The sequence below is a fragment of the Pogoniulus pusillus genome, chromosome 20 (genome assembly GCF_015220805.1).
Source record: "Pogoniulus pusillus isolate bPogPus1 chromosome 20, bPogPus1.pri, whole genome shotgun sequence".
In the NCBI taxonomy this organism is placed as follows: Eukaryota; Metazoa; Chordata; class Aves; order Piciformes; family Lybiidae; genus Pogoniulus; species Pogoniulus pusillus.
The window spans coordinates 22,855,423-22,871,532 of record NC_087283.1 but is presented as its reverse complement, the minus strand read 5'-3'; the positions used below and the strand labels follow the sequence as shown (position 1 = coordinate 22,871,532).

The following is a 16,110-nucleotide window of genomic DNA, read 5'->3' as shown; positions in this document are numbered from 1 at the left end:
GCCCAACTGACCCCGGTGCCCCCAGCCCAGCCTGCTGTGGGCTTGCCAGCAGGGCCTGGTGCCCTTACTTTGGTCCCTGGAGCTGGAAGCCGTTGGCCAGCAGCCAGGCCTGCAGCTGGGTGGCACAGCAGAGCCCTGCCAGCTCCGGGTGCAGCTCCTGGTTCTTCCTCACCTCCTCCTCGTACAGCTCAGCGTCGAGCAGGACACTTTGCCCATCTTGGGACCACTGCAGCAGGCACAGGGCACACCACTGGTGAGTGGCACTCCTGCTCTGCCAGTCCCCACACCTGCTTTCCTCGGGGCTTGGTGTTGGTGACCCTGTGCCCATGCCACCCAACCTGGCCCCAAGGCCTTGGCAGTGAACTGCTGCGGGGGAGCAGCCTGCGTGGCCGCGGCGCCTGGCTCTGGTGGTGCCACCTTGCCCCTGCCATCACCCACGGTGGCACCACCAAGCCCCCAAGCAGCAGCGGGGGACATCCTTGAGCATGGCACCAGGACAGGAGCTTCTCTAGAAGGAGCTGGCTGGAAATTGTCCTGCTGCCATCTCCCGCGGGTTGAGCATCTCCACCCCTCTAGGGCGGGGGCAGCAAAGCCTGCCCCGGGGCACCCACCCCCTGCAGCACGGAGCTCTTCCTGCTCCCCACGGTTTGGCACACGTGGAGCCCCATGTCCTGGCAGCAGGCTCATGCAGGGACCAGTGCCCTGCTTGTGGCACCTGGGGCAGGGGGTGTGAAGCCTCTGCTGATGTCAACTCGGTGCCCAGTGCAGTCCTGTACCTCCAAAGCTTTCAAGTTTGGGTTCTGCAGGGCTGTAGACAGCTGAGCCAGGATGGGCTCAGGCTCACAGCCACTCTCCTGCTCCCTCTTGGGGCTCCTCAGCTGGGCAGGAGGCTGCTGCCCCAGGGCTGCCGTGGCAGATGCAGTGGAGGCTGCAGTGGCAGTTGCAGTGCAGGCTGCTGTGGCATATGCTGTGGGGGCTGCTGTGGCAGATGCAGTGGAGGATGCTGTGGGGGCTGCAGTGGAGGATGCCATGGGGGCTGCCGTTGCAGATGCAGTGGAGGATGCCATGGGGGCTGCCGTTGCAGATGCAGTGGAGGATGCAGTGGGGGCTGCCGTTGCAGATGCAGTGGAGGATGCCGTGGGGGGCTGCAGTGGCAGATGCAGTGCAGGATGCCGTGGGGGCTGCAGTGGCAGATGCAGTGGAGGATGCCGTGGGGGCTGCCTGCAGAGCAACATCTGTCTGTTGGTGTGGGGCACTCAGGCCGTGCTGAGCCCCTCCTGCAGGGACATGGGCACTGCCCGCTGCCCACCTCTCTCTGCTGAGCTGCCAGGGTGGTGGTTCCCCCTCCCGGCCCCTGAAGGGGCTGAGCTCTGCCCAGCACAAGCTCCACCCCGGAGATGCTCCAAAGCAGCCAGCCCTAGGAGGAGGTCTCCCGATCCAGCTGGGGGTGGGATGCAGGGAGCTGAAACCCTCCCAGTGCATCCTGTGCTGGAGCTCCCCAGCCCACCTTGAGCGGTTGGAAGACCCTGACCCGCCCCCCCCAGAGCCCCTGGCCCGCCCCCCCCAGAGCCCCTGGCCCCTCTGCTTTCTACCTCTTTCAAGCCAACCACTGGCACCCAGCTGCTGGCCAGAGCCCTGGCATTGCCTGCCCTTGGACTCTGGGGACAGTTTGCCTCTTGGGCATCCAAACCAGCTGACTGCAACCCTTGGGGGGCTGCAGGCTCCCATCGCCTGCCCTGAGCACCCCACTGCTGGCACCTGCATGCACCACTTTGCCCTGCCCGCCCTGAGCACCCCACTGCTGGCACCTGCATGCACCACTTTGCCCTGCCCGCCCTGCAACCTCCTGAGGGGCAGCCCCGTGCCCACACGGCGGCGCGGGGAGGACTGGCACAGGTCCCTGCAGGCCACAAAGACCAAGCAGGAGTGTTTGACGCCGAGGGAGCAGGATGCACAGCGTCGCTTGGAGCCTTTCCCTGCTCACCTCTGCCCTCGGAGCGTCCCTGGGGCTCAGCTGTGCCGCTGGCAGTTGGGCAGCAGGCTCCTGCCGACCGTTAACTGCTGCAGGGCAGGCACCGGCAGCTGGCGCCGGTGCTGGGAACTGCCCGAGGAGGGAGGTGGGGAAACGGGAGAGGGCCCAGGGGATGCTCCTGCAGGCATCACATAATGGAGAGATTTGGAAGGGACCCCCTGAGCTCACCCAGCCCAAGCCCCTGCTCCAGCAGGGCACCCACAGCAGCCTGCCCAGCAGCACAGTGCCCAGGGGCGGTTGGAAGCTCTGCAGAGACTCCACAGCCTCTCTGGGCAGCCTGCTCCAGGCTCCAGCAGCCTCACACCAAACAGCTTTCTCCTGCTGCTCACATGGAGCCTCCTGGGTGCCACTTTGTGCCCTCTGCCCCTTGGCCTGGCCCTGGGCATCACTGAGCAGAGTCTGGCCCCAGGCTCTTGCCCCCCACAGCTCCTTCAGCCCTTGCTGGGCACTGCTCAGCTGCCCTCTGGGGCTGCTCTGCTGCAGGCTCTCAGCCTCAGGCCCCTCAGCAGCTCCGCAGCCTGCCCTGGGCTCTCCCCAGCAGTTCTCTGGCTCTGGGCGCTTGGAGCCCACTGCCGCAGCCCGGCCCCGGGTGCTGGGGTGCAGAGCTGGGCGGGGGCAGGGGCAGGGGCAGGGGCAGGGGCAGGGGCAGGGACAGGGACAGGGGCAGGGGCAGGGGCAGAGCAGGGGCAGGAGCAGGGGCAGGAGTAGGAGCAGGAGCAGGGGCAGGGGCAGGAGCAGGAGCAGGAGCAGGGGCAGGGGCAGGGGCAGAGCAGGGGCAGGGGCAGGGGCAGGAGCAGGGGCAGGGGCAGGGGCAGGGGCAGGAGCAGGGGCAGGGGCAGGGGCAGGGGCAGGAGCAGGGGCAGGGGCAGGAGCAGGAGCAGGGGCAGGAGCAGGAGCAGGAGCAGGGGCAGGAGCAGGGGCAGGAGCAGGGGCAGGGGCAGGGGCAGAGCAGGGGCAGGAGCAGGGGCAGGGGCAGGGGCGGGAGCAGGGGCAGAGCAGGGGCAGGAGCAGAGGCAGGGGCAGGAGCAGAGGCAGGGGCAGGGGCAGAGCAGGGGCAGGAGCAGGGGCAGGGGCAGGGGCAGGAGCAGGGGCAGGGGCAGGAGCAGGGGCAGGGGCAGGAGCAGGGGCAGGGGCAGGGGCAGGGGCAGGAGCAGAGGCAGGGGCGGGAGCAGGAGCAGGGGCAGGGGCAGAGGCAGGGGCAGGGGCAGAGGCAGGGGCAGGAGCAGGGGCAGGGGCAGAGGCAGGGGCAGGGGCAGAGGCAGGGGCAGGGGCAGGAGCAGGGGCAGGGGCAGAGGCAGAGGCAGGGGCAGGGGCAGAGGCAGGAGCAGGGGCAGGGGCAGGAGCAGGGGCAGAGGCAGGGGCAGGGGCAGGGGCAGAGGCAGGAGCAGGGGCAGGGGCAGGAGCAGGGGCAGAGGCAGGGGCAGGGGCAGGCTCCGTAGCTCGCTGCTCCGTTCCGCGCCGCACTCGGGAGCTGCCCGGGCGCAGCTCGCTCCCGCCCCGGGCCGTGCCCGCCACAGCGCCCCGGAGCGATCCCCGCGGGCAGGGCAGGCCGAGGGCAGAGCGGGGCCAGCGACTCCTCCTTCGCTGGGTAGCGAAGCCCAACCGGGGCCGCCCCTGCCCGCCTGAGGGCATCGCTTCGGCAGTGCCCCCGCCCCGCGTCCCGGCGCCGCTCCGGGCAGGGCCCGCCCCGGGCGCGGCCCCCCCGCCCCTGCCGGCGGAAGCGGCTGCGGGAGAGCGGCGGGACCGGCCCCGGGTGCCGCCTGCCCTGCTGCCTGCCCTGCTGCCTGCCCTGCCGCCTGCCAGCCCCAGCTCCTGCCCTGCCGCCCGCGGTGAGTGCTGTCCGGGCAGCCGGAGGGATCCCCGGGCCGAGGCCTCCCCGGGGCTGTGCGCGGTGCGGCAGCCGGGCTGGGGGTGCCGGGCAGGGGCTGCGAGGGGCAGAGCCGCTCGGTGGGCAGCGCAGCCTCCCCCGGGGCAGCGCTGGGCGGTTCGGCTCCCAGCCGGGCGCTCGGGGGGGCCGGGAAGGGCTTTCCCGGGGGATCCGGGCCCCGGGGCTCGGCCGCGCTCGGGTCGGTGCCCACCGGAGCCCAGCCCAGTGCCGCCCAAGCTGCGCTGTAAGCTCCGCGGGGGCCTCGGGCGGCGATCCCCGGGCGAAGGCGAAGCCGCTCCTGGGCTGTCCTCCTGCCTTGGCTCTGCGCAGGCTTGGCCGCACCTCTGCCTTGCCCGTGCCAGTCCCTGCCCGCCTGGCAGCGCCAGCCTGGCCCCGTGCAGCGGCCGCAGGAGGCAGGTCGGAGCCCTTGGGCAGGCTGAACAAGCAGGCTGGGCTCGGGGGGGCAGACCCCAGCCCTCAGCCAAACCCTCCTGCCTGTATGGATCTAGACCCTTGGTACTGCTCCTAAGCTTAACCTGACCTCGGCCCTACCATCCAACCCTGAACCCAGTTCTAACCCTGCCTGACCCTAACTGACCTCTGCCTTCATCCCCAACCCTAACCCCAACCTGCCCCTGCCCCAGCCCCTAACGTGACCCTGAAGCCAACCTGCCCCCAGCTCACAGTCACAGCATGGTTTGGGCTGGGAAAGCTCTCTGGGAGCATCCAGGCCAGCAGTGACCCAGCCCCACCCTGGGCACCAAACCCTCTGCCCAGGTGCCATGGCCACACAGCTCTGCAGCACCTCCAGCCAGGGGCACTCCCTGGGCAGCCTCTGCCAAGCCCTGACCACTGCACCAGCAGAGACATTTCTCCTCCTCTCCAGCCTAAGCCTCCCCTGGCACAATTTTCAGAGGGAAAAGAGAAGATGGCTCCTGGAAACTGGCAGAGGGGGCAGAGCTGGCACCAGGAGTAGCATTAAAGGGAGAGGGTTGATCTGCCCTGCTCCAGCTGCAAGGGGAAAGCAGAGGCATGGAGTAAGGTCACTGGGTAGGGTTGCAGGACACACACCTCATTTCCTGACCCCTGCTTCTGCCAGAGGCACAGCCCTGGCATCCCTGTGCAGCCCTTGGGCACGGAGGTTGATCTGGTCCTGCTTTCCACCAGCCTCAACCAGTGAGGAAGGAAGCAAACAGCCAGGACCAGGGCTGAGCCCTTGGCTTTGCTGCAGCCTTGCTCTGCTGCTCTCAGCCAGGACTAGGGCTCAGCCCTTGGCTTTGCTGCAGCCTTGCTCTGCTGCTCTCAGCCAGGACCAGGGCTGAGCCCTTGGCTTTGCTGCAGCCTTGCTCTGCTGCTCTCAGCCAGGACCAGGGCTGAGCCCTTGGCTTTGGTGCAGCTTTGCACTGCTGCTCTCAGCCAGGACCAGGGCTGAGCCCTTGGCTTTGGTGCAGCTTTGCACTGCTGCTCTCAGCCAGGACCAGGGCTCAGCCCTTGGCTTTGCTGCAGCCTTGCACTGCTGCTCTCAGCTTTTGTTTTTCCCTGCTGCCTGCAGAGCTTGGCTCAGACAGGCTGGCAGCTGAGTTTGCTTCAGCTCTGTGTGTGGTAGCAGCTGCCCTGCCAGGGACCTGGGCACAGCACCTCCATGGTGTGTGAAGAAGAGGAAGCACTTCAGGGCTGTGACAAGCACCTGCCAAGGCCTCGTCCCTCTGTTGTGGTTGCCTTGACTCCAGTGCCAAACATCAGCCATGAAAGGAAGCTGTGGTTCACAGGGTCCTGTGTGTGCCCTCTGCTCTGCCCTGCAGTGTGACATTGTGGCTGCCATGGACACAGGCACTGAGTGCAGCCCCAGCAGGTTTGCTGCCCACACCAAGCTGTGTGCTGCAGCAGGCAGGCTGCAGGGCAGGGATGGCAGCCAGAGGCACCTGGGCAGGCTGCAGAGGTGGGCACAAGCCAAGCACAAGGCTAAGGGCAAGGTGCTGCAGCTGGGTGGAGGCAATGCCAAGCACCAATGCAGGCTGGGCAGTGCCAGGCTGGAGAGCAGCCCTGAGGAGAGGGACTTGGCTCACCTGTCCCTGTCCCCTCTCCCCCAGCAGTGGTCTCTGTGCCTGTGCAGGGCTCACCTGTCCCTGTCCCCTCTCCCCCACAGGAGTCTGGGTGGGGCCAGAGGGCAGCAGGATGTGTGAGGGCCCCTCCAGGATCTCTGGCCCCATCCCTCCAGATCCTGATCTGCTTCCAGCCTGTCCCACACGTCCCTGCTCAGGTGAGTCCCTGGGGCCTGTGCCAGCTGCCTGTGGCTCTGCTTTGCCAGGGCAGTTTGCTGGGCTGAGGACCTCCCTCTGTGGCATCCTCGGTGGTGCCCACCCTGCTGCAGGGGCCCCTCAGGGGTGGTGATCCTGGAAGTGTTGTTCACAGCAGGCTGAGAGCTGGGAGGCAGAGGGCAGGGATGGGAGGGGCCTTGGGTGGTGTTTGTAGGCTGCGGGTGAAGGCTGCTGGGCAGTGGCACTGAGGCAGCCTCAGCAGCTCCAGCAGCACCAAGCTGTGTGCTGCAGCTGGCAGCTGGAGGGAAGGAGCCAGCCAGAGGCACCTGGGCAGGCTGCAGAGCTGTGCCCAGGCCAACCTCAGGGGGTTCAGCCAGACCAAGGGCAAGGTCCTGCAGCTGGGTCAGGGCAATGCCAGGCACCGAGAGAGGCTGGGCAGTGCCAGGCTGGAGAGCAGCCCTGGGCAGAGGGACCTGGGGGTGCCGGTGGCTGAGAAGCTCAGCCTGAGGCAGCAGTGGGCACTGGCAGCCCAGAGAGCCCAGCAGAGGCTGGGCTGCAGCAGCAGCAGTGTGGGCAGCAGGGCCAGGGAGGGGATTGTGCCCTCTACTCTGCTCTGCTGAGCCCACAGCTGCAGCCCTGTGCCCAGCTCTGGAACCTGTGCCAGGAGAGGGCTGGAAGGTGCCCAGAGGAGGGCAGGAGGATGCTCAGAGGGCTGGAGCTGCCCTGCTGTGGGCACAGGCTGGCAGAGTTGGGGCTGTGCAGGCTGGGGAGGAGAAGGCTGCAGGGAGAGCTTCTGCAGGGGCTGCAGGAGAGCTGGGGAGGGACTTGTGAGGGTGTGGGGGGTGCTAGGGCTGGGGGGGATGGAGCAGAAGTAGGAGTGGGGAGATGGAGATTGGATGCCAGGAAGGAGCTGCTCAGCAGGAGGGTGCTGAGAGCCTGGCACAGGTTGCCCAGGGAGGTGCTGGAAGCCTCATGCCTGGAGGTGCCTCAGGCCAGGCTGGAGGTGGCTGTGGGCAGCCTGCCCATGGCAGGGGTTGGCATTGGGATGGGCTGCCCGGGGAGGTGGTGGAGTCCCCAGGCCTGAGGCGCTGGTGCCAGGGCTCAGCAGCTGGCAGGGTTGGGTGCTAGGCTGCACTGCCTGACCCCAGAGGTCTGCTCCTGCTGCGTCTGTCCCTGCTCAGGGCAGGGCTGGGGCTGGGTGGTCCCTGGGGTCCCTCCCGGCCCTGTGTGGTTCTGTGGTCAGATCCTGCCCTGCTGATGTCCTTCTCTTTCCTCCCCTGCAGCTCGAGGGAGGCTGGAAGGGAATTCTCAGCAGCTGGGATGTGCCTCTGGGCCCCTGGCCCCAGCTGCCAGCCTGTGCCCGGCGCCGGGCAGTGCCCGCGGGCTGCCAGCTCCTCGCATCCGGCCCAGCGGGAGGAGCTTCCTGGAGCGGGGGCAGAAGGGGACCCTCGGCCTCCTGCTGCACCTCCAAGGCATCTCCCTTGACGGGGCCCTGCCAGCCAGGAGTGAGTACAGGGAGGCACTGCCTGGCACCCAGGGTGGGGCAGCTGGGCTGGGGAGGATGCCTCAGCTCTGCCTCCTGACTGGGCACTGCCTGAGTGGCACGGGGCTGGGCACCACAGCTGCTGTGCTTGGCCAACAGTGGTGGCCCTGGGGTGGCAGCCAGGGCTGCTGTGGCCTCTCTGATTCCAGGGGCTGGGAAAAAGGCACTGGGACCTCAGGGGCTGGCTGGAGGTGAGAGACTGCTGAGGGATGCTGGCAAGGGTCAGTGCCACCCAGTGTGTGCCCCAGGGCAGGGGCAGGAGCCTCAGCACAGGCTCACAGGTGCCAGGGGTGGGAAGGGACCCAAGGAGCTCATCCAGCCCAACCCCCTGCCAGAGCAGGGCCACACAATCCAGCTCAGGGCACACAGGAACACATCCAGACAGGGCTGGGAAGGCTCCAGAGAAGGAGACTCCACAGCCTCTCTGGGCAGCCTGTGCCAGGCTCTGGGACCCTTCCAGCCAAGAAGTTGCCCTTGTGCTGAGCTGAGCCTCCTGTGCTGCAGCTTCCATCCACTGCTGCTTGGCCTAGCCCAGGGAGCAGTGAGCAGAGCCTGTCCCCCCCTCCTGCCCCCAGCCCTCAGAGAGTTGCAGACATTGATCCAATCCCCTCTCAGCCTTCTCTTCTCCAGCCTAAGCAGCCCCAGGGCCCTCAGCCTCTCCTCCCCAGGCACTGCTCCAGGCCCCTCAGCATCCTCACAGCCTCCCCTGGACCCTCTCCAGCAGTTCCTGTCCCTCTGCACCTGGGGAGCCCCAAACTGAAGGCAGGGCTCAAGAGGAGCTCTCAGCAGGGCAGAGCAGAGGGGCAGGAGAAGCTCCCTGGCTCTGCTGGGCACACTCTGCTGAGTGCCCCCCAGGCCCCCATTGGCCTCTTGGCCCCCAGGGCACATTGCTGTGCCAGGGATGCTCTGCCCCAGCACCCCCAGGGCCCTCTCCTTGGGGCTGCTCTCCAGCAGTCACCTCCCAGCCTCTGCTGCTGCAGTTTGCTCTTCCTCCCCAGGTGCAGGACTCTGCCCTTGGCCTTGCTGAGCCTCCTTTGGCTCCTCTGTGCCCAGCTCTGTGCCCAGGGCTCTCTGGGTGGCAGCACAGCCTGCAGCTGGCTCAGCCAAGCCTCCCAGCTTGGTGTCAGCAGCAAACCTGCTGAGCAGCCTCTGTCTGTCTGTGCCCTCAGCAGTGGCACTGATGAAGCTGTTGAAGAGGACTGGGCCCAGCTCTGGTCCCTGGGGGACTCCACTGGTGACAGCTCCCAGCTCATGGGTGCCTGAGGCTGCATCAGGTGGAACCTGCACGGGCAGGGGAGCCAGGCAGGGCTTGGGAAGGGTCTCTGTGTGTGTGCCAAGGACACCCCTCTGAGAGGTCTTCAGGAGCCTTCCCTTCAGCATTGCCCCATGGTGCCAGCATGGTAGATGCCAGCTTGGTGGCTGCCACAGCTGCTGTGGCCAGGCAGGAGGGGGAGTGGGAGAGGGCCTGGCTGTGCCAGTTTGAGCTCTGTCTGGGCAGCCCAAGGAGAGGATCAGTTTTGATTCCATGACAGAGAGATATCCACAGCCTTGGTGATGCCCCCTGGAATGTGGCACAGGAGCTGAGCCTGGCACCAGGAGCAGCTCAGCTTGAAGGCTCTGCTGTTACCCAGCCCCTCTGCCCATCCAGAAACACCACAGGCTGCTGAGTTGGGCACTGACCCAGGGTGCTCATCCAGCCTGGCATTGAACACCTCCCTGGGCAACCTGTGCCAGGCTCTGCCCACCCTCACTGCCAACAAGTCCTCCCTCCTCTCCACTCTGCCTCTCCCCTCTCCCAGCTCAGAGCCATTCTCCCTCCTCCTGGCACTGCCAGCCCTTGCCCAAAGTCCCTCCCCAGCTCCCCTGCAGCCCCTTCAGGCACTGCAAGGCTGCTCTCAGCTCTCCCTGCAGCCTTCTCCTCCCCAGGCTGCACAGCCCCAACTCTGCCAGCCTGTGCCCACAGCAGAGCTTCTCCAGCAGCCTCTCAGCCTCTTGGTGGCCTCCTCTGGCCCCTGCCCAGCAGCTCCAGGCCCTTCCTGTGCTGGGGGGCAGCAGACCTGGCCCCAGCCCTGCAGGTGAGGGCTGAGCAGATTGGAGGGGCAGGATCCCCTCTCTCCATCTCTCCCTGCAGGAGGGGCCAGAGGAGGAGGTTGTTAGGAGCAGCTGTGGGCTGTGTGGCAGTGCCATGGGGCAGTGCCCAAGGGCTGTGTCCCCTCCTGTGCAGGGAAGGAGGCCAAGGACCACGAGAAGGAGAACCTGAGGAGGATAAAGGAGATCCAGAGGCAGTGCAAGGAGAAGGAGCAAGCCCGGGAGCAGAGCCAGCCCCGGCCTGTGAGAGCCCTCTGGAAGTCCCAGAGGTACCAGCAGGTGGAGTCCAAGGTCAAGGCCAAGCTGCAGGTTGGTACCCACTGAGCTGCTGCCCCCTCCTGGCCTGGCACACGTGGGTCAGCCACGAGGCTCTCGGTGCTGGCACCGCCCAGCCGCAGCCCTCAGCACCCCCTACGGGCATGGGGACTGCAGCACCCGCCCGGGCAGCCTGTGCCAGGGCTGGGCAGGAGCTGCTCCTAGTGCCCAACCCGAGCCTGCCCTGGCACAGCCCGAGGCCTGGGTGCAGCTTGGTGCTGAAGCAGGTGACAGAAGGGGCGCAGCTGGGTCTGGAGAGCCATTAGCAGTGCCCCCCCTGTCTGCCCAAGGCAGGGCAAAGCTGATGCCACCCTCTGCCTGGGGGCTGCTGCCTGGCCCCGTGGGGGCTGTGAGGAGGGCACAGCTGCCTCCCCTGGGGTGTGCCCTGCCCAGAGCAGCATCCAGCAGGCTTTGCCTCTTCCCAGGGTTGGGGCAAGGCTGATTGTGCTACAAAGCTGTGGTGGCACAGCTCCTGGTGCTCAGGGGCAGGCTTCAGGCTGTGCCAAGCCCTGACCCCAGTCCTGCCACCCTGTGGGCCCACCCTGGCTGTACATCTCCAGATCCACAGGGTGCCAGCAGGGCGAGGTTGGGAGGGACCTCTGGGGTCAGCCACTCCAAGCCCCTGCCCCAGCAGGGCACCCACTGCAGCCTGCCCAGCAGCACAGTGCCCAGGCAGGGGTTGGAAGCCTCTCTGGGCAGCCTGCTCCAGGCTCCAGCAGCCTCACCAAACTTTCTCCTCCTGGGTGCCACTTTGTGCCCCTTGCCCGTTGTTCTGTCCCTGGGCACCACTGGCAAGAGCCTGCCCCCATCCTTTTGCCTCCCACTCTTAAGGTCAGACCCAACCCAGGCTGTGGTCCTGCTGGGTCACCACCTTCTGGCACTGAACCTCTGTGCAGATGCCAGCTGCAGAGGCTGGCAGGATGATTTCTGAGCCAGCTGCTGTGTCCCTGCTGTGCCACCAACCTCTGTGGCACCTCTGACCCTTCCGAGAGCACTTCTGTTCTGGGGGAGGTCTCTGCACAGCAGCTGCTGCCTGATGAGCTCTTGTGCCCTGGGGACTCCTGCAGAGAGAGGTGGCAGGAGGCAGGGGGGTGGCAGGAGGCAGGAGGGTGGCAGGAGACGGGGTGGCAGCAGGCAGAGGTGGCAGCAGGCAGGGGCTGGCAGGATGCAGAGAGGCTGGCAGCAGGCAGAGGTGGCAGCAGGCAGGGGCTGGCAGGATGCAGAGAGGCTGGCAGCAGGCAGGGCTGGCAGCAGGCAGGAGGCTGGCAGGATGCAGAGAGGGTGGCAGCAGGCATGGTCTGGCAGGATGCAGAGGGGCTGGCAGGATGCAGGGCTGGCAGCAGGCAGGGGCTGGCAAGATGCAGAGGGGCTGGCAGCAGGCAGGGGCTGGCAGGATGCAGCAGGGCTGGCAGCAGGCAGGGGCTGGCAGCAGGCAGGGGCTGGCAGGATGCAGAGAGGCTGGCAGCAGGCAGGGGCTGGCAGGATGCAGCAGGGCTGGCAGCAGGCAGGGGCTGGCAGCAGGCAGGGGCTGGCAGGATGCAGAGAGGCTGGCAGCAGGCAGGGGCTGGCAGGATGCAGGAGGCTGGCAGCAGGCAGGGCTGGCAGCAGGCAGGGGCTGGCAGGATGTAGGAAGCTGGCAGCAGGCAGGGTCTGGCAGGATGCAGAGGGGCTGGCGGCAGGCAGGGGCTGGCAGGATGCAGCAGGGCTGGCAGCAGGCAGGGGCTGGCAGCAGGCAGGGGCTGGCAGGATGCAGAGTGGCTGGCAGCAGGCAGGGGCTGGCAGGATGCAGAGAGGCTGGCAGCAGACAGGGACTGGCAGCAGGCAGGAGGCTGGCAGGATGCAGAGAGGCTGGCAGCAGGCAGGGGCTGGCAGGATGCAGGAGGCTGGCAGCAGGCAGGGGCTGGCAGCAGGCAGGGGCTGGCAGGATGCAGAGTGGCTGGCTGCAGGCAGGGGCTGGCAGGATGCAGAGAGGCTGACAGCAGGCAGGGTCTGGCAGCAGGCAGGAGGCTGGCAGGATGCAGAGAGGCTGGCAGCAGGCAGGGGCTGGCAGGATGCAGAGGGGCTGGCAGCAGGCAGGGTCTGGCAGGATGCAGGAGGCTGGCAGCAGGCAGGGGCTGGCAGCAGGCAGGGGCTGGCAGGATGCAGGAGGCTGGCAGCAGGCAGGGACTGGCAGCAGGCAGGGACTGGCAGCAGGCAGGGGCTGGCAGGATGCAGGAGGCTGGCAGCAGGCAGGGGCTGGCAGCAGGCAGGGGCTGGCAGCAGGCAGGGACTGGCAGCAGGCAGGGGCTGGCAGCAGGCAGGGGCTGGCAGCAGGCAGGGACTGGCAGCAGGCAGGGGCTGGCAGGATGCCCCCCTGGCTCCCCTGGCCTCTGTCCCGGGCTGGGCTGCCTCAGGCTCTCTGCTCCAGCCGCGGGGGGGGCTGGGTGGGAAGGGGGCTCCAGCGGTGCCCCATTCCGAGGCCCTGCCGCGGGTCTGTGCTTGCCTTTGCCAGGAGAGCTGCCAACCTGCGCCCCCCCAGGCTCTCAACTTTCTGCGGGCACACTCTGCCTGCGGCCCTGGCATCAAGCCCTGCAGGTCGCCGTCCCCGCAGCCTGCCCGAGCCGAGGCAGGAGCAGACCCAGAGGCTGCAGGGGCCAAGGTGAGCTGCACTCCAGCTGTGCCCAGCCGGGGGCACCCTGGCACTGCCCTCTGCCTCCTGCCATGCCCTCTGCCTGCCTCCGGTAGCACCGGGGCAGAGCTGTGCCGGAGCAGTGAGCTCTGTGCTGGCTGGGGGGGCAAGGAGGGTGTGCAGGGGGTGCCTGGGGGGGCAAGGAGGGTGTGCAGGGGGTGCCCGGGGTGGCAAGGAGGGTGTGCAGGGGGTGCCCGGGGTGGCAAGGAGGGTGTGCAGGGGGTGCCTGGGGGGGCAAGGAGGGTGTGCTGGGGGTGCCTGGGGTGGCAGGGAGGGTGTGCAGGGGGTGCCCGGGGTGGCAAGGAGGGTGTGCAGGGGGTGTCTGGGGGGGCAAGGAGGGTGTGCAGGGGGTGCCTGGGGGGGCAAGGAGGGTGTGCAGGAGGTGCCCGGGGTGGCAAGGAGGGTGTGCAGGGGGTGCCACTGCCACCCCTCTGGTGCAGCCTGGTGTGGTGCCTTTGCCAACCCCAGCCCCCCTCGCTCTGCTGGCAGAGCTGCCCCTCCCAGGAGGCCCTGGGCATTTGGGCATCCAAGGAGCTGTGGCTGCTGGGCACTGGGTGCCAGTCTGGGAGGTGGGGCTGCTTTGTGGGGTCAAACCCCTGCTGGCAGCTGGACCTTTTGGGCAGCCTGGGGGGCCCCAGGCCGCTGCATGCCCTCAGGCTCCTGCGCTTGGCCAGCCTGGCCTTGGCACTTGGTTTGGGTAACTGAGCCAGGGCAGCAGCTCCTGAGGAGGGGAACCTTGACCCCACCTCGAGTGCCCTTCTGCCCTGGAGGAGCTGTGATCAGAGGAGGCTGTGTCACAGAACCACCCAGGTTGGAAGAGACCTCCAGGATCCAGTCCAACCTGCCTGGGCAGTGCCCCCAGCACCAGCTCAGCTCCTGCCCTGCCAGGCCTGGGGAGGGCCTGGGCAGGATTTCCTCTGACCTTGCCACTGGCCTGGTGGGCTCCAGATGCACTGCCAGGAGCCACGTGGGCTGTGCCCAGCCTGGCTCTCTCTGTCCTTTGCTCTGAGGGCACAGGGTCAGCCTGGGGGCCTCATGCCAGTCTGAGGCACGGTGCTTGGTGCCCACAGCCTCTGCCTGCCTGCGGCTTCGCACTCGCAGCAGGATGGGCAGGGGCTGTGCCCGTCCTACACCTGCAGTGCAGTGTCTGCTGTGGTGCTTCTTTGCTTTACCCCTGCTGGAGACAAGGGCCGTGCCAGGGCTGTGCCAGGCCTGCCCTTTTCTCCTTGCAGCTGCAGGTGGAGGGCAGGGGCATTGACTTCATCAAGCACAATGCCCGCAACGCCAAGCGGGCACCGCTGCGGCGCTCCCAGTCCCTGCAGGCGCTGGCAGAGCTGCTGGAGCAGAAGCAGCAGGAGCAGGAGGACTACAACAGGCAGCAGAAGGGCCACGTGCCCCAGTAGTAAGTACAGCCCAGGCTGGTGCATGGGACTGTGCCCACTGCCCTTCACCATGCCCAGCTTCTGTGCAGAGAGACGAGGAGCCAGGGCCCTGCTGCCGCCTGGGCACCGCAGGGTGGCTCGAGCTGGGCAAGCTCTCTGAGAGCATCCAGGCCAGCAGCAACCCAGCCCCACCCTGGGCACCAAACCCTCTGCCCAGGTGCCATGGCCACACAGCTCTGCAGCACCTCCAGCCAGGGGCACTCCCTGGGCAGCCTCTGCCAAGCCCTGACCACTGCACCAGCAGAGACATTTCTCCTCCTCTCCAGCCTAAGCCTCCCCTGGCACAATTTTCAGAGAGAAAAGAGGTTGCAGAGGATGCCCCTGGAGGGTCCCTCCCAGCCTGATGCCCTCTGTGGAGCTGTGAGGCTGTGGTGGGTTGCTGAGTGACCCTGCCCTAGGGCTGGCCCTGGTGCCAGTGCTTTGGCTCTCTGCTGTGCCCTGCTGTTGCCTGCCAGCATCCCTGGCTCTGGGCTGCTCTGTCCAGCTTCATCCATCCTTGGCCCACAGATGGGTCTGAGAGGACTCTGGTCTGGCCCAGAAGCAAGGAGCAGAAGCCTCTGGCTCTGAGGAGCTGCTGTGGGCCTCGGTGCCTCTCTCCAGTGCCAGTGGGGCAGGTTTGCCACCCCATGCATGTGGCCTGACCTGGCTGTAGCCCTGCATGGTGAGGGCCTGTGCCAGCTGAGTGGGCCTCAGGCCATGCCACAGAGAGCAGCGGGGTTTGAAGGGTTTGACCCCTGGGTGCCCCTGCTGCCAGCTGTGCTGCCCTGCCCTGCTCTGCCCTGCCAGCCTGCTGCAGAGGAGGGAGCTGTGGCGCCGGCAGCGGGAGGAGCAGCTGCGGAGCCTGCCGGACCCCGACACACCACCTGGGCACTCCTTGGTGCCCGAGGGCCAGCGCCTGGAGACCCTCAGCAACCTGGAGCAGAGTAAGAGGGAGGAGTGCGGCTGGGGGGAGCAGGCAGTCCCGGCCAGCAGGAGGAGCAGAGGGCTGTGGGGTACAGCTGTGGCTGGGCTGGCAGCTGTGTGCCTGGGGGAAACCTTCAGGCTGGTGGCAGCCGCAGGTGCCAGGGCTGGCGCCCCGCAGCCTGGCCAGGGGAGCTGCTGCTGCAGTTGGTTACTGCTGCTGCAGTTGGTTACTGCTGCTGCAGTTGGTTACTGCTGCCCTTTGGACTGGCAGAAAGGCTCTGGGGGGAAGGGACCCTCCGGGGGCTGCGGCTCAGCCTTGGGTTCCCCCAGGGTGGAGCAGGTGGCTGGGTCCTGCTGCAGCTGAGCTGTGAGCGGGGTGGCAGTGCTGGGCACGAGGTGCCAGGCGTGGCACCCCCCTCTGCTGGCTGACTGGGGCTTGGTGTTGGGCACAGGCCAGGAGCAGCTGGTGAAGGAGCTGCTGATGCTGCCCGTGCGCGCAGACACCCTCAGCCTGCAGAAGAGGAGGGTGGAGCTGGAGAGGAAGCTCTCCCAGCTGGAAGAGGCCATCAGGATCTTCTCGAGGCCGAAGGTCTTCATCAAGCTGGACTCCTGAGCCGGGGCTGGGGCTGTGCTCTGCTGCTGGCGAGGGACGAGCAGCGCTCTGGGAGGGAAGGGGCAGGGAAGGGCAGGCCCCTGGGCACACACAGTGCAGCCTCGGTGCCCAGCGTGCAGCCAGCACCCCCTGGGCTCTGTCCTGGGCACAGAAGAGGGAGGGAGATGCCCTCACGTCCCCTGCTCTGCTCTGGAGGAGCTGCCTCTGCTGCCTGGCATCTCAGAGAGCAGCTCTCTGCCCTGCACCCTGGCACCAGCAACCCTTCTCCCCCTGTTACACGTTTCTAGACACTGGCAGGAGGTCTCCTGTGGTGCTGCCTGCGGCGTCCTCTGCCCTGCTCTTTGCCCTGAGCTGGGCCCTGGCTGTGCTCGTTCTGCCACC

General features: G+C 67.4%; 1 protein-coding gene across 2 annotated transcripts; it reads left to right on the top strand.

The window, feature by feature from the left end:
* Positions 1-3,809: 3,809 nt before the first annotated feature.
* ENKD1 (enkurin domain containing 1) lies at positions 3,810-16,025 on the top strand. Of its 2 annotated transcripts, none has more exons than XM_064160628.1 (8): positions 3,810-3,861; positions 6,046-6,159; positions 7,441-7,662; positions 9,925-10,097; positions 12,595-12,741; positions 14,010-14,173; positions 15,000-15,136; positions 15,569-16,025. In XM_064160628.1, exons 2-8 carry the CDS (start codon positions 6,075-6,077, stop codon positions 15,727-15,729), a joined length of 1,089 nt encoding a protein of 362 aa, XP_064016698.1. In that variant the 5' UTR covers positions 3,810-3,861; positions 6,046-6,074; the 3' UTR covers positions 15,730-16,025. The 2 variants fall into 2 exon arrangements, with proteins under 2 accessions (XP_064016698.1, XP_064016697.1); XM_064160627.1 differs by having other exon boundaries at positions 14,004-14,173.
* The last annotated feature ends 85 nt before the right edge of the window (positions 16,026-16,110 follow it).

Bases quoted from the DNA above. Each gene is read 5' to 3' on its own strand.
- ENKD1 (XM_064160627.1), top strand. From the start codon at position 6,075: ATGTGTGAGGGCCCCTCCAGGATCTCTGGCCCCATCCCTCCAGATCCT. The intron at 10,098-12,594 runs GTTGGTACCCAC...TGCCTTTGCCAG, and splicing joins AGGTCAAGGCCAAGCTGCAG to GAGAGCTGCCAACCTGCGCC. The intron at 15,137-15,568 runs GTAAGAGGGAGG...TGTTGGGCACAG, and splicing joins CCTCAGCAACCTGGAGCAGA to GCCAGGAGCAGCTGGTGAAG.